Source organism: Genypterus blacodes, unplaced genomic scaffold (assembly GCF_046128005.1).
Source record: "Genypterus blacodes isolate CSIRO-AG114 ecotype Tasmania unplaced genomic scaffold, CSIRO-AGI_Gbla_v1 ptg000284l_1, whole genome shotgun sequence".
Taxonomy (NCBI): Eukaryota; Metazoa; Chordata; class Actinopteri; order Ophidiiformes; family Ophidiidae; genus Genypterus; species Genypterus blacodes.
This window is the reverse complement of record NW_027467075.1, coordinates 157,501-169,998: the sequence shown is the minus strand read 5'-3', so window position 1 is coordinate 169,998 and position 12,498 is coordinate 157,501. Positions and strand designations below refer to the sequence as shown.

The 12,498-nt window shown below is 51.2% G+C and overlaps 2 protein-coding genes across 2 annotated transcripts in view; one reads left to right on the top strand and one right to left on the bottom strand.

The window, feature by feature from the left end:
* Positions 1-3,141: 3,141 nt before the first annotated feature.
* acot8 (acyl-CoA thioesterase 8) lies at positions 3,142-5,423 on the bottom strand. The gene is made up of 6 exons (XM_076136876.1): positions 5,192-5,423; positions 4,792-4,928; positions 4,429-4,654; positions 4,109-4,266; positions 3,828-4,019; positions 3,142-3,737 (listed from the first exon to the last, which is right to left on the bottom strand). Exons 1-6 carry the CDS (start codon positions 5,356-5,358, stop codon positions 3,619-3,621), a joined length of 999 nt encoding a protein of 332 aa, XP_075992991.1. The 5' UTR covers positions 5,359-5,423; the 3' UTR covers positions 3,142-3,618.
* A 1,407-nt stretch (positions 5,424-6,830) lies between these two features.
* The window catches only part of phactr3b (phosphatase and actin regulator 3b), a 26,408-nt gene continuing 20,740 nt past the window's right edge, over positions 6,831-12,498 (top strand). The window contains exon 1 of the mRNA XM_076136891.1: positions 6,831-6,939. Coding sequence (XP_075993006.1) covers positions 6,831-6,939 — 109 coding nt within the window. The remainder of the gene's footprint in view (positions 6,940-12,498) is intronic.

Below are 12,498 nucleotides of genomic sequence, written 5' to 3'. Positions count from 1 at the left end.
GAACCTGGCAACAACTTATAAACAACTTTGAAATGTTTCTGTTCTCCTGCAGAGCGTCCATTCGTCCCCACAGATACAAACTGAGACGCTCCCTTCATATCACCTTACAGTCTGCCTTTGTGTCTTTATTTCCTACTCTCTTATCTTGTTAATCAAACAGCCTGAGTGTGTGTGTGTGTGTGTGTGTGTGTGCACACTGAGGGAGTTGTTAGTCCTGTGCTACATTTGCCACACTGCTGAGAAACGCAGACAGAGGCTGCATTTACACTGTGCACTCTCTTCTGCTCACTCTCCAGGCTACAGTCCACCTGTAGAACATGGATCCCTGGAACACCAGGAACAGCCTGAAACCTGAAACCTCATGAGTCTGAATATAGTTTTATAGACGCTTATATCATTTATATACCTCCATGTGTGTTTGTGTCCTCACTCTGGACCCTGCAGCAGGAGTCAGGAAACAAACACATGAGACCCTGAAGACCAAGGAGTTCTGACCCTGATCCGGGTTCATGCCTTCCATAGAAGCATTACATAAGAGAAGGAGTATGATCTTCTGACCTGGATTCATTGATAAACTACAATATGTATATTATATAATGTAATATACTGTTCACATTGTTATATGATTTTGTAATAATTCTGTGTTTTTGCTGTCTTTAGTTTTCATTTCCTGTTTTATTTTGTGATTTCCCCCCTTTAGTTTCCTGTGACTTTACTTCCTGTCCTTGTGTGTCTTGATTACTGCTTCATTGCTTTCACCTGTTCATGTTTCCTTCACTTCCTGTCACATGTCTCTTATCCACCAATCACGTGGCTCCTGATCTTAATTCCCTGTTTGTCTGAGTGTATTCATACTTCCTGTTGTTCCTTGTCAGTTCTTCATCATGTTCTTCATCATCATCTGGTCTCCTGGCTCCATGGTGATGTTGGTACGCCCGTCACATTTTTCTATCTTCTGTCTTTCCTGCTCTCTTCTCTGGATCTCCTGTGTTTCTCTGGAGTCCTCATTCGTTCTTTATAGTTTGTTTGTTTCTCTCTTTAGTTGTTTGTTAGTTGAGTATTTCTCCTCCTTCTCCTTTCTTCCTCCTCTCTGTGTGTGTGCTGTGGTTGAGCCTTCACCTCCTTGCTCTCCTTGCAGATAGGAGTCCATTCATGAGCCTGGCTCCTTTAAACATTGTGTCCTTGTGTTTCAGGGCAGCAGTTGAGTCTAAGGCTTTATCTTTGTGATGAGCACTCAGTGTCCTGTGAGCTCGAAGTCTTACTTGATGGCTTCTGACAACTCTTGTTGTAATGTTGTCATGGTTGCATTACATTACAACATAAAGCTTCACCAAATCTAGCAAATCATGTAATCTAACCATGAGGCCAGTTCACCACCAGATGGCGCTGGAGCCTGAAAGGATGTAGAGACGCTGTGAGTTCAGCAGGTTGTCTGCTTCATGTTTAACATTTACATCATGGCTCTCTGCTGTTTAACAGTCATTGAACGCATCACTCCATGTTCACGCTGCTTAGTACAGCAGAATAAATGAATCACGTCACTGCCACGCGGAGTCAGCGAGGAGTGACGACACCGTGTGAAGGGAAGCGATGACGTCACGCGGGTGAATTGTACCTAAGTGTGTTTTGGGTCATTCAGGCCCAGTGAGAGGATCAGCATGAGCAAAGAGACACAGGCAGGATCAGCCGGCTCGCGGATTTTCAACGTGATGAGCACGGAGCTCATCGAGGACATCCGGTCCGACTGGAAGACCGCCATCGAGGACAAGACGGTGTGTCTGCACTTCGCCAGCACCATGGGGCTGATGAAGTGGTGGTGCAAGCGGCTGGTGCTCGGCGCGTACTCCTGCACCAGGAACAACCGCGTCTACGCGGTGGTCTACCGGCTGCCGACCAAAAGCTCCAACCGGTTCGTGTTCGGCTGCGGGAGTGAGGAAGTCCTGAGCAACTTCCGGAAGTGTCTGCCCCTGCGCCTGCCTAGACACACCCACAGTGAGCGCTTTGACTCGCTGCTGAAGTGGGTGGCGGCGGAGACCACCAACATCATCAACGACCACTACCTGCTGTCGCACCTGTACCTGTACTGGCCGGTGCCCTGCAGGATCATGCGGGTCGGTGCGAGTCTATGGAACATCTCGATGTTCGGGGACTACCGGCCCGAGGTCCGGTTCGTTGGGGACGGACACCAGATCGTCGGGATCCCCGCCAACAAGCGGCGTTTCCTTGGTGACGCCGAGAGGCAGGATAAAGACGCTCTCTGAGGGCTGAATGCGCGACAGGCAGGTGGGGGTTCAGTGCCTTGCTCAACAGCACTATGGCAGCTGGGATGTGAAGAAGGAGCTGAATGATGCAGCGGCTCAGGGGGTTAAAGGTTCTTATCTCTGGATGTGCAAGTGAAGTAAATGTGCTTAAAGAGGGTCTTAGTTCTGAGTGGTGGGTTTCCTAGGACTTCTGCTCCTGGCTTCTTCCCAAACAGTCAAATAAGCCCCTCCTCCTCTGCCCTACCTGGGTCCAGGGGGGGCCTCACAGCTCCTTTACCCCTCCTGCACCCTGAGGCCTCCCCGGGGATCCTGGAGCCCGTATCCCGGCCCTGGCTCCGGGGCTTTCACCACACTGGGGGAGGAACAACACAGAGGAGGATCAAACCTCAATGTTCTCTCTGAGGAAACAAAGACCTGATGTCAGCAGGAAACTCTGAGATGAAGAAGGAGCAGAAACAAGTTTATTAAATCAGCTGCTACGGTTTTCTGGCCCAAACCCAGAATCCTTTGTAACTGTCAAACAATGGAAGGAGGTCAAAGTTCATATCTCACATGAGGAAGAGGAACCTGCTCGGATCTTAAAGGCTCGATACACTGACAACAGAAATGTTCTTGGTTGAATAAAGTTGTAAAATGAATCTGCTTAAGGACAGAAGCCCCCCCCCCCCCCCCCACCCCCCCTCACTGCAGTAGTACTGTTAGTCAGCACACTAACATGTCTGAGCTCTGTCGCCCCCTGCTGGATAAACACACACACAGCCTGAGTTCATGAAGCCTGATTGTTTTCTTTAATATTTGCCTGCAACCCAAAACCTGTAGTCAACAGTGATTCCAAACAAAGTGTTCTCTGTGTTAAAGACTGGAAAGGGCAACATGGAAGTGTTCAATCAATATTCTGCCTTTTAATGAAGTTTAAATATTACAAAGACACTTAAACCAGTGTGTTACATCTTTAAGGTCATCATTCTGTCCTCACTGAACAAATAAACAACAAATTCTTACTCACACACTTAAAATGTGAATTCTTTATTACTCAGTAATTAAATAGACAATAAATTAACATCTGTGTATTCCTTATATAACAGCACTTTATCTTTTAAAGTATAAAATTATTCTTGTTAAAGCAAACATCACAATGTGAGGACGTTTGGATCCATCTGGAGTTCTGTTCCTGTCCGGACCAGAAGACATTAAAGAGACTAAAGACTAAATTCAGTGCCATCACTTCCTGTTGTGTGTTGTTGTTGGGTCAGGCTCAGTGTTTGTGCGTCTGAACCTGTGTGTGCGTGTGTGTGTGTGTGTGTGTGTGTGGGAGTGATATTGGGCTGTAGAGATGAAGTTGACTTGCCGATGTCGTCTACAGTTTGCTGCGCTCTGCGGTTGCTCTCACCCTCAGCACGCCCTCCTGGGAGCAGGAGACGGCGAGCACACCGTCTCTTCTCCACAAGCGGCCGTGAACCAGGCCGCGACTTCCTCCTGTGAGACGCCGTGACACGTGTTAGGTTAGGCAGCGGTGCAGAAGAGTTACATTACATTAGAGACAGAGACACACAGACACACACTGACCTGCCCAGGGGCTCTCACACTCGTACAGCATCCACTCATCTGATCTGAAGGTGCTGTGGAACCACATGGCGTGATCCAAGGACGCCAGGAAGTGGACCCTGTAGTCAGGATAGGGAAGCAGCGCCGTGGTCAGGAAGGAGAAGTCTGACACGTACGCAGCCACGCAGCAGTGCAGCTTCATGTTCCCTTCACCTGCGCACGCACACACACACACGGGTCAGATACAGTGTGTCCTCATGTGCTTCCTCTGCAGGCGTGTGTGTGTTTGTGGCTCATGTTACCGATGTGTCCTCGCGCCCTGACCCAGTAGAGGTTCTTGGGCTCGGTGGCGACTCGTCCGTAATGGTGCGGCGGGTTCACCGGTTTGATCTCGATGGGAACCTCGTTGGCCAGCAGCTTGGTGAGGCCTCGCTTGGCGTTCTCCTCCAGATCAGGTTTACTGTGAACGACACGAGGAGGAGGTCACACACTCTCACACACACACACAGGAGGAGCCTGTAGCTTGGAGGTGTAACTTGGTACCGTCTGTGTTTTCTGTTAGTCAGCTGCTTGTCCTCCTACCCATGACCCCATCCCTGAGCTGTGATGTCACGGTGTGTACCTGAGGTGGAGGTGGATGAGCTCCTCCACAGTGAGCAGCTCCTCGGGTCCAGGGACCTCCGGCATGGTGAACTGGTGCTGCAGGGGGCTGGGCTGCTCCCGGTGGAAGGAGGCCTGGCAGGTGAGGATGGGCTTCCCGTGCTGCACCGCCTTCACCGAGCGCACGGTGAAGCTGCGGCCGTCCCTCGTCCGCTCCACCTGGTACAGAACCGGAACCTCTGGGTCGCCTGAAAGGATGCGGGTGGGTTGATTGATAAGTTCTGAGCTGGCTGGAAACTTAATCACACAATAATGGATCTATTTGAACCAATCAGATGGATGCTGTTGAGTCTCAGTGTACTCGGTGATGTTAAACTCCACTCACCTGCCCGCACAAAGTAGCAGTGGAGCGAATGGGCGAAGAGATTGTCGCCCACAGACTTGGCGGCGGCCACGAGGGCCTGACCCATGATTTGACCCCCGAACAGTCGGCGAGTGTGGGGAACCCAGTGGTGCTTCCCCCTGGAGGAAGAGAGTGATATTACACATATCTGCAAATACTTCCACTGTCAAATCATGTGGACTTCTACAGAGAACTGAGATCTGTACACCGTTTAAAACTATAATTATGATTTATCTTTATATTAAAATATGTTTTTTCATCAATATTTGTAAAATAATAAATATAAAATGTAAATATTTCGTGTTTATAAAATCCCGTTCAATCTCGCGTTGTTACGTCCGGTGGTGAGTTTTGGGCTGTGACGTCGCTCGGTTCCGCTGACCTGTACAAGTCCACATCGAGCTCCTCCAGGTTCAGAACACTCGTGACTAGGACGCTTCTGAGGTCTTGTGTGGGGGACTCGACCCCAGCACCGCCCGGACCCTCCTTCTCCTCCGCTGACAGGCACACAGGTTTGTTTTCGGTCTCTCGCGCATCCTCTTCCGCCATATTTGGAATATTCTTCTTCTACTCAGACACATTCAGGCTCAAGGCGGTTACGCTGATCTGCGCCCCCAGCGTTACGATGAAGTACTACAGAAACGAGATACAAAACTAGTTTAACTCTATTAGTGAGAAGAAAAATTATTAGAACTTCATATTATAATACCTTATTTATAAGCTATTTAAACTTCCCAAAGATAAAACATATCAGCATTATATATGCACTCTGGGGTAATATGTGTAAAATCAAGTGTTGTGTTCTTCTTCTTCTGTCCCTCTGCAGGAGGATCATCCCTGCACAGACATTCATGTATCTGTGTGTCACATCTTTCTTCTGTTGGATCATTGAGAATAAACTTTGTAGAATAAATACACAAACCTTTTACAAGAGTGAAACACATTGTCGTCTCTCCTCCTGCCTCTCTGATCCTTTAGATTCTCTGCTGTAAAGCATCAGGGGCTGTTAATTGTAATTTGTTTATTAATTGAAGTGTAAAAAAGCCCGTGGGAAAGTCGTGTTTAAGCTTAAAGGTCACTGAGTCAATCAGTGTGCAGTGCTGCATTCAAGTGCTGCTGGTAGTATACACACACACACACACACACGCGCATGCACACGCACACACGCACACACAGTTGGCTCCTGGTGAGAACCACAAAGTAGTTAGTAGGACCTGTTGTGGGAGCCATGACAACACACATAGTGGTATTATGAAAATGACATGTTTAGATGAAAACGACTCCTGAGCCAAAAGTGCCGAGGTTGGAAAGCAGCTTGTGACTGTTTTGTTATAATCATAGATGATGATGATGATGATGAAGGTTATTGTTGAGGTCTTTGCAGGTTTTAGTGTGTTTATTTATGTGGTGAATGCTCTGTGACTCAGAGCGTTGTGATGTAATGTAACACTACGCTGCATCTCACTGTAATGTAGTGTTACATTACACACACACACACAGGACCTGAACTCCACAGGGCCCCCGAGGCCCCGGGTGTGAGCCAGCATTATAATTCATCTGTTTGAAATCAAATACACAATATTTATCCTCCAACAGTATCAGGTTCATGAGCTGGGCTGGGCTGGACCATGTGGGTCAGGGGTTAGTTAATAGTGGTTAGTTTAGAGTCATAGGTTTTGTAGTGAGAACGTTTTTGAGGAAACATAAACTCCAGCTGGTTGGTTGAGGGACGCTGGTTCAGTTTCATTTTGATTCAGTTCATCTGTTTTTATGTGACGCCCCCTTCAGTGTCACGCACGCTCTCAAAGTGGGCGTTTCCGAGCAGCCCTTGAAGGCATCAGTGTGCTGCGCGCGTAATGGGCTTGAGCTCCGCTTGTTCTCGGGCACCAGGAGCTGCTCAGCCTCAGCAGCGGCTCAGCCTCAGCAGCGGCTCAGCCTCAGCAGCAGCAGCAGCACCGTGACCTTGGCTGTCGCTCATCCCGCTTCTTCTCTCGGCGTCGATCCGAGCGTTTCTCCGCGCCATGGCTGCCGCTGCCGCACCGGGGGAGGACTGCGTGCTGCAGCGGGGACGATCCCAGAGTGACCCGAGCAGCATCACCGAGGTCCGCCTGGGTGAGGCGCACCGAGCAGGTACCGAGCCCAGCTGGACGGAACCGGAGAGCCCGGCCCGGTCTGGATGTCGTGTGTGTTAATAACGTGACGACGTTTACTGCCCCGCTGCGCTGTGTGTGTGTGTGTGTGTGTGTCACAGTGATGTATCATGTATCTAGTATCATGACAGTGTTTCATGCACACACGTAGGAGCCTGTTGTCATACATGCTGTATGACCACAGTATGTATGTATGTTGTATGTATGTTTGTCTGTGTGTCTGTCAGTTGTGTGTGTGTGTGTGTGTGTCTCTCCTCAGACCTTCATGCTCATGTGACCTCCACATGCTGTCATCTGCTCCCACTGAGTCACAACATGTTAAACACAGATGTGAGTGTAGACTTGAGTGTGTGTGTGTGTGTGTGTGTGTAGGTGATGATGTCATTAAGCACTGGGATGTCCGACACACTGACAGATGTGAAGTTGGGATGTAGAACTTTCCATCAGGCTGAGCTCCAGTGTGTCAGGCTGAGGCTGATGAGAGGGCTGCTTGTGTACGGGGCTGTTTCCATGGCGATGTAAATGGCAGAAGGCAGCGCTTGGCTCTCCCACTGTGAGCCGACACGGTGTTTATCTGTCTGCTTCACTTAGCCGCTCGCTCGGCCAAACATTCAGACCCAAATGTCACCCAGGCTGTGAATCCTGTTCCATCAGGCTCTGGTCTGCGTTGCTCAAGAGCTCCTCAGCAGCAGCAGCAGCCATGTGATCATGTGATCCAGTGATCCAGTGATTTACAGGGACTGGGTGGTGGATCGATGGGAAGCCGTCATGAATCAGTCATGTTAAGGCTGCTGGGGGTTAGGCTGATGATTGAATGTAAATATGAGGAGAGGTGCAGAGGAGAAGCTGATGATCCTGACTGAGCCTGACTGATCCTGACTCTCTGTTTGAGTCTGTTTGCTGGAACATGAGGCTGCTATCTTTAGATACGAGGGCCGCCGTCACGTTGTGGACCGATGCTGCCGTTCCCTTGCCAACGGGGGGGGGCTCTTCCTAGTGAATCTACCGCTTGTCACATAGCCGTGGTGTGGTTGTCATGGTTACGTAATAGCGCCTGTGTATGTGAAAGTGTGAGGCAGCGTTCAGGCCAGACTCTCCTGTCACGTACCGTTAAACGCCACTGTGCGCATTCTCCTTCATGCCAACTTCACCCGGAGCTCCTGCAGCTCCACAGCAGACTCCCTTTGGTTCAGCACACACACACACCCACACACACACAAACACACACACACACACACACACACACACACACACACACACACACACACACACACACACACAGATCGGGCTCAGGCAATGCAGCACTGATCGCTGGCCTCCCCTCCTCCTCCCTCCTCCCTCCTCCCCCCTCCTCCCTCCCTCCTCCCCCTCTCGTTGCCCCCGCACCCTGACTGCAGCTTGATCTTGGCTCTTCAGAAGGCACTCGAGGAATCATCATCATCATCATCGTCTCCATTAAGGAGGGAAAGCACAGATCTGTGGTCGTGGCACGATCCGGCTCCCTGCTGAGCGATGTCACCGTTAATCAGCTGCACCACAGCTCGGCCTTAATGAAGGACTCAGCTCTGATCCCCTGATCAGGACTTCAGGATGAAGGAGTCAGGAGGTCTCACTGACAGCTGATGGGTTGTGTTCATGTGTCAGTCAGGTCGTCATGTTGCTCATGTTGTTGTCAGATAGAATCCTAAACATCACATTTAAAGAACGCCCACCGTTTGTCCTCGCCCTCCTTCACACACGTCGGTCGTCTTGTCTGTAACGACCTCTGACCTGATGAAACTCTCAGCTGCTGCTTTGGGTTGGATCTGTGAAGTGTTGCATCATAGTTGATACCATGGTGCTTAGTGTGAGCTTCTCAACCAATCAGGAGTACAATACAGGCCACGCCCCCCAGCGTGACAGACAGGGGCTCACACTCAAGCTCTACTTACCAACCTGCTGATGTAGAGCAGCATCACTACTAGAGGACTCAGTGCTGCCACCTAGAGGCCTGAGCCTGAGCCTGAGCCTGAGCCTGAGCCTGAGCCTGAGCCTGAGCCTGAGCCTGAGCCTGAGCCTGAGCAGCCTCTCTGTCGGCCTCATTAGGAGCCTGATCTTTACCCAGCATGCAGCAGGAACATCTTTATCTTTTCGCTCTTTGATGTAGAATAGCGTGCGGAGCCAAATCGCCCTGTGGCCCAAAGGTGGAGAGAGAGAGAGAGTCACGCTGCATCGCTCTGTGACGCAGGCAGGAGCTGGAGCAGCCCTGTGAGCGCCGCTCCATTCAGAGGGACACTTAGAGCTGCGGCTCTGTGACGCTCTGTGACGCTCTGTGACGCTCTGTAAGGCTGCAGACTGAACCAGGAACAAAGGAGAGGACTCATGTCTCAGGTCCACATGGGACTGGACCTGTGTGTGTGTGTGTGTGTGTGTGTGTGTGTGTGTGTGTGTGTGTGTGTCATTCTTCCATCTTGGCTCCAGGGTTAAACTCAGTGAGGTTAGGGTTAAAGAATCAAAGGTAAAGTTCAGTCTAAAGCAAACAAAGGAGGTCCGATCGGGCCTTTAGAGACGATGTGTTAGACTGGAAGTGTTGGCTGTGGTCTGCAGGCAGGTGTGTGTGTGTGTGTGTGTGTGTGTGTGTGTTAGTCTCCATCATGTTGAGCCGATAGAGCGGTGTCATTCTGGCTCCTCGCCGCTCTCTCTCTCTCTGTTTGAGGCTGATCTGACATCAAACGCCGTCTTCTCCCTCGACTCCTCCGCCCGTCCTCAGGCCCCGCCCCCTCCCCCAGTCGCAGAGTGCGTGCTTCACGTTGGGTCTGAGAGGACGGAGGAGGCGATGAGGAGATTAGGAGGCTTCTGACTTGAACCCACGCGGCTCATGGTTAATGAAGCAGGAAGCAGAGAGGGACAGGAGCCTGCCTGTCTTCAGAGAGAGAGAGAGAGGGAGGGAGAGAGAGAGAGGGAGAGAGAGAGAGAGAGAGAGAGAGAGAGAGAGAGAGAGAGAGAGAGAGAGAGAGAGAGAGAGAGGGAGAGGGAGAGGGAGAGAGAGAGAGAGAGAGAGAGAGGGAGAGAGAGAGGCAGCAGGAAAGAGCAGAGTCACTGTGATCGTCCACACTCGTCTCCTAATGTCAGCTGTGAAGCTTTTGGCCTCGTGCCAGACTGAGCCTCTGCCACATCTGATGTGAGCCACAACCAATCAATGTGATCAACCAAACATCAGGGAAGCACCATAAGGACACGTAAAGCTGTATGACCTGTCAGTAGGAGTGACAGATTGAAGGAAGGATGAAGGCTGCAGTTAGCTCCATGTAAGAGACAGAGAGGGAAACAGGCCTACACACACACACACACACACACACACACACACACACACACACAGGTGAAAGTGAAACTGTTTAAGATGCCAGAGAGCAAAGACACAGAAGAAGAAGAAGAAGACGAAGAAGAAGAAGAGGCATCATTACTGTGAACAAACCCTCCGACCTTAAAGAGACAGTGTGTCCTCCCCCTGTTCATGTGATTAATTACATTGAGATTACAAAGACACACACACACACACACACACACACACACACACACACACACACACACACACACCCTCTAAGCGTGACGGGCATTCTGAAAAAGTCTGCATTCACCTCTAACGGTCAGTGTGTGAAGCAGCTCACTGCGGCCTTCAGGGTTCTGTAGACCTGAACCTGATCTGAACCTGATCTGAACCCGCCACAGCAGCAGACGGACCTCAGCCGAGCCGCTAAACGCCGCTAAGTGGTGTCAGCGCGGCGGCCGACAGGTTAAACCTAGGGGTGAAGCTGCAGCATGACGTCCCTGCTGCGTGAAGGATGAAGGTCAATGCAGGGATCTGACCTCTGACCTCTACAGAGACAAACGTTTACCCAAGCAGGCTCTGCTCCGAGTGTGAGGGAGCTGGAGGAGGAGGAGGAGGAAGAGAACGGCTCAGTGTGGGGAAAGAGTCAGGATCAGCATTTTATGGGGCAAAGTCAGACCTCAGATCAGGACGCAGGGATTAAGGCGGCGTTTAACCCTCGACGCTCCAGCAGGAGAGCAACGCAGAAACTGAAGCTTAGTGTAACTCTGGATATATTTAGAGGCCAGGCTTTTGGGGCTCTATTTCCAAAAGTGGAACATCTGACAGCCACGGCGAAGGATTCAGCTCAGACGGCTCGGTGGTGATTAATGTGGAGGGGACAGGAAGTTAAAGTGTGCAGAGACGCTGATGGCTGCTGGGACAGTTTGACCCTGGATGGATCCTTCCTCACAGAGTCTTTATTCTCTCTGTGCCGCTCAGAGACGTCCCCGTCGTCCCAGGGTCCCGCCGGTCGCAGCGCCCGAGACAGAGGACAGAACATGACATCATCCGCCAGCAATCCAACCAAAGGACAAGAACGGCCCCGGGTAGGAGACGTGACGACACGGGATGAGGCGTAGGAGTCTGTAGGTCCGGCCTGTACTGTAGGTTAGTGGAGGGCATCAGACCAGGACCAGGCAGGGACCAGACAGGGACCAGACAGAGACCAGGCAGGGACCAGACAGAGACCAGGCAGGGACCAGACAGGGACCGGACAGAGACCAGGCAGGGACCGGACAGGGACCAGGCAGGGACCGGACAGGGACCAGGCAGGGACCAGACAGGGACCAGGCAGGGACCAGGCAGGGACCGGACAGGGACCAGGCAGGGACCAGGCAGGGACCAGGCAGGGACCACAGGGGGCCCAGAGTCTGCAGGGCTTCAGCCGGTCCCCCAGCAGGACTCTGTGCCTGTCAGATGTTTGGTTCTTTGAGCCGAGACTCAGAAAATGAAACCACAGAGAGTGTTGTGCCCTGATTGAAAAGTCTTGAGCCTAGTGTTTGACGCAGTGAAGAGTGAGGCCTCTGGACCCGGCAGAGTTCTGATCCCATGACCCGATGCAGATGATAGAGGTGAGGATGAGGAGGCATCACGTCCTCCTCTGACCTCACGCTGCTTCAGTCTCATGATGTTAAGATGAACATGGATGTAAGCAGCCTTGACTCAGGCGTGTCGACGTTTCAGTTTATCTCTCACACACGTTGTCATGTTGACATCATGGGTTCTAGTTCCCATCAGAGCAGGAGCATGTGTTTACAATCACATCAGAGTGAGCAGCAGCACAAACAAGTGGAGCGACTGTACCGCCCCTCCCCCACCGTACACACACACACACACACACACACACACACACACACAGCCTCGCCCCTCCCCCCCAGCATCCAAACACTCTGTCCTCTCTAAAGGAGCGATGTCACCGACGAGGACAGCAGGATTTAAAACGTGTTGCTTTGGTGTCAGAGCTCCGTAGAGACAAAGCTCACTGTGAAGATGAAGATGAAGCAACGCTGCTGTGTGTGTGTGTGTGTGTGTGTGGCAGGCTTGAGCGGTTGAAGCTACTTGACTTAAGCTGTGGGGCGTTTACTCATAATGTACCTTTCATGAATGTTTGACCCACTTCTCCGTTCAGTCAGAGCAGTCTGTGGCAGAGCAGAGCAGCTGATCCCTGACATCTTCATCCCGCGACAGAGC

Excerpts from the sequence above, each read along its gene's own strand:
- acot8 (XM_076136876.1), bottom strand. The coding sequence starts at position 5,358 with ATGGCGGAAGAGGATGCGCGAGAGACCGAAAACAAACCTGTGTGCCTG. Across the intron at positions 4,929-5,191 it reads CTCGATGTGGACTTGTACAG|GGGGAAGCACCACTGGGTTC; the intron begins GTCAGCGGAACC and ends CTCTTCCTCCAG. Across the intron at positions 3,738-3,827 it reads GTGTGAGAGCCCCTGGGCAG|GAGGAAGTCGCGGCCTGGTT; the intron begins GTCAGTGTGTGT and ends GGCGTCTCACAG.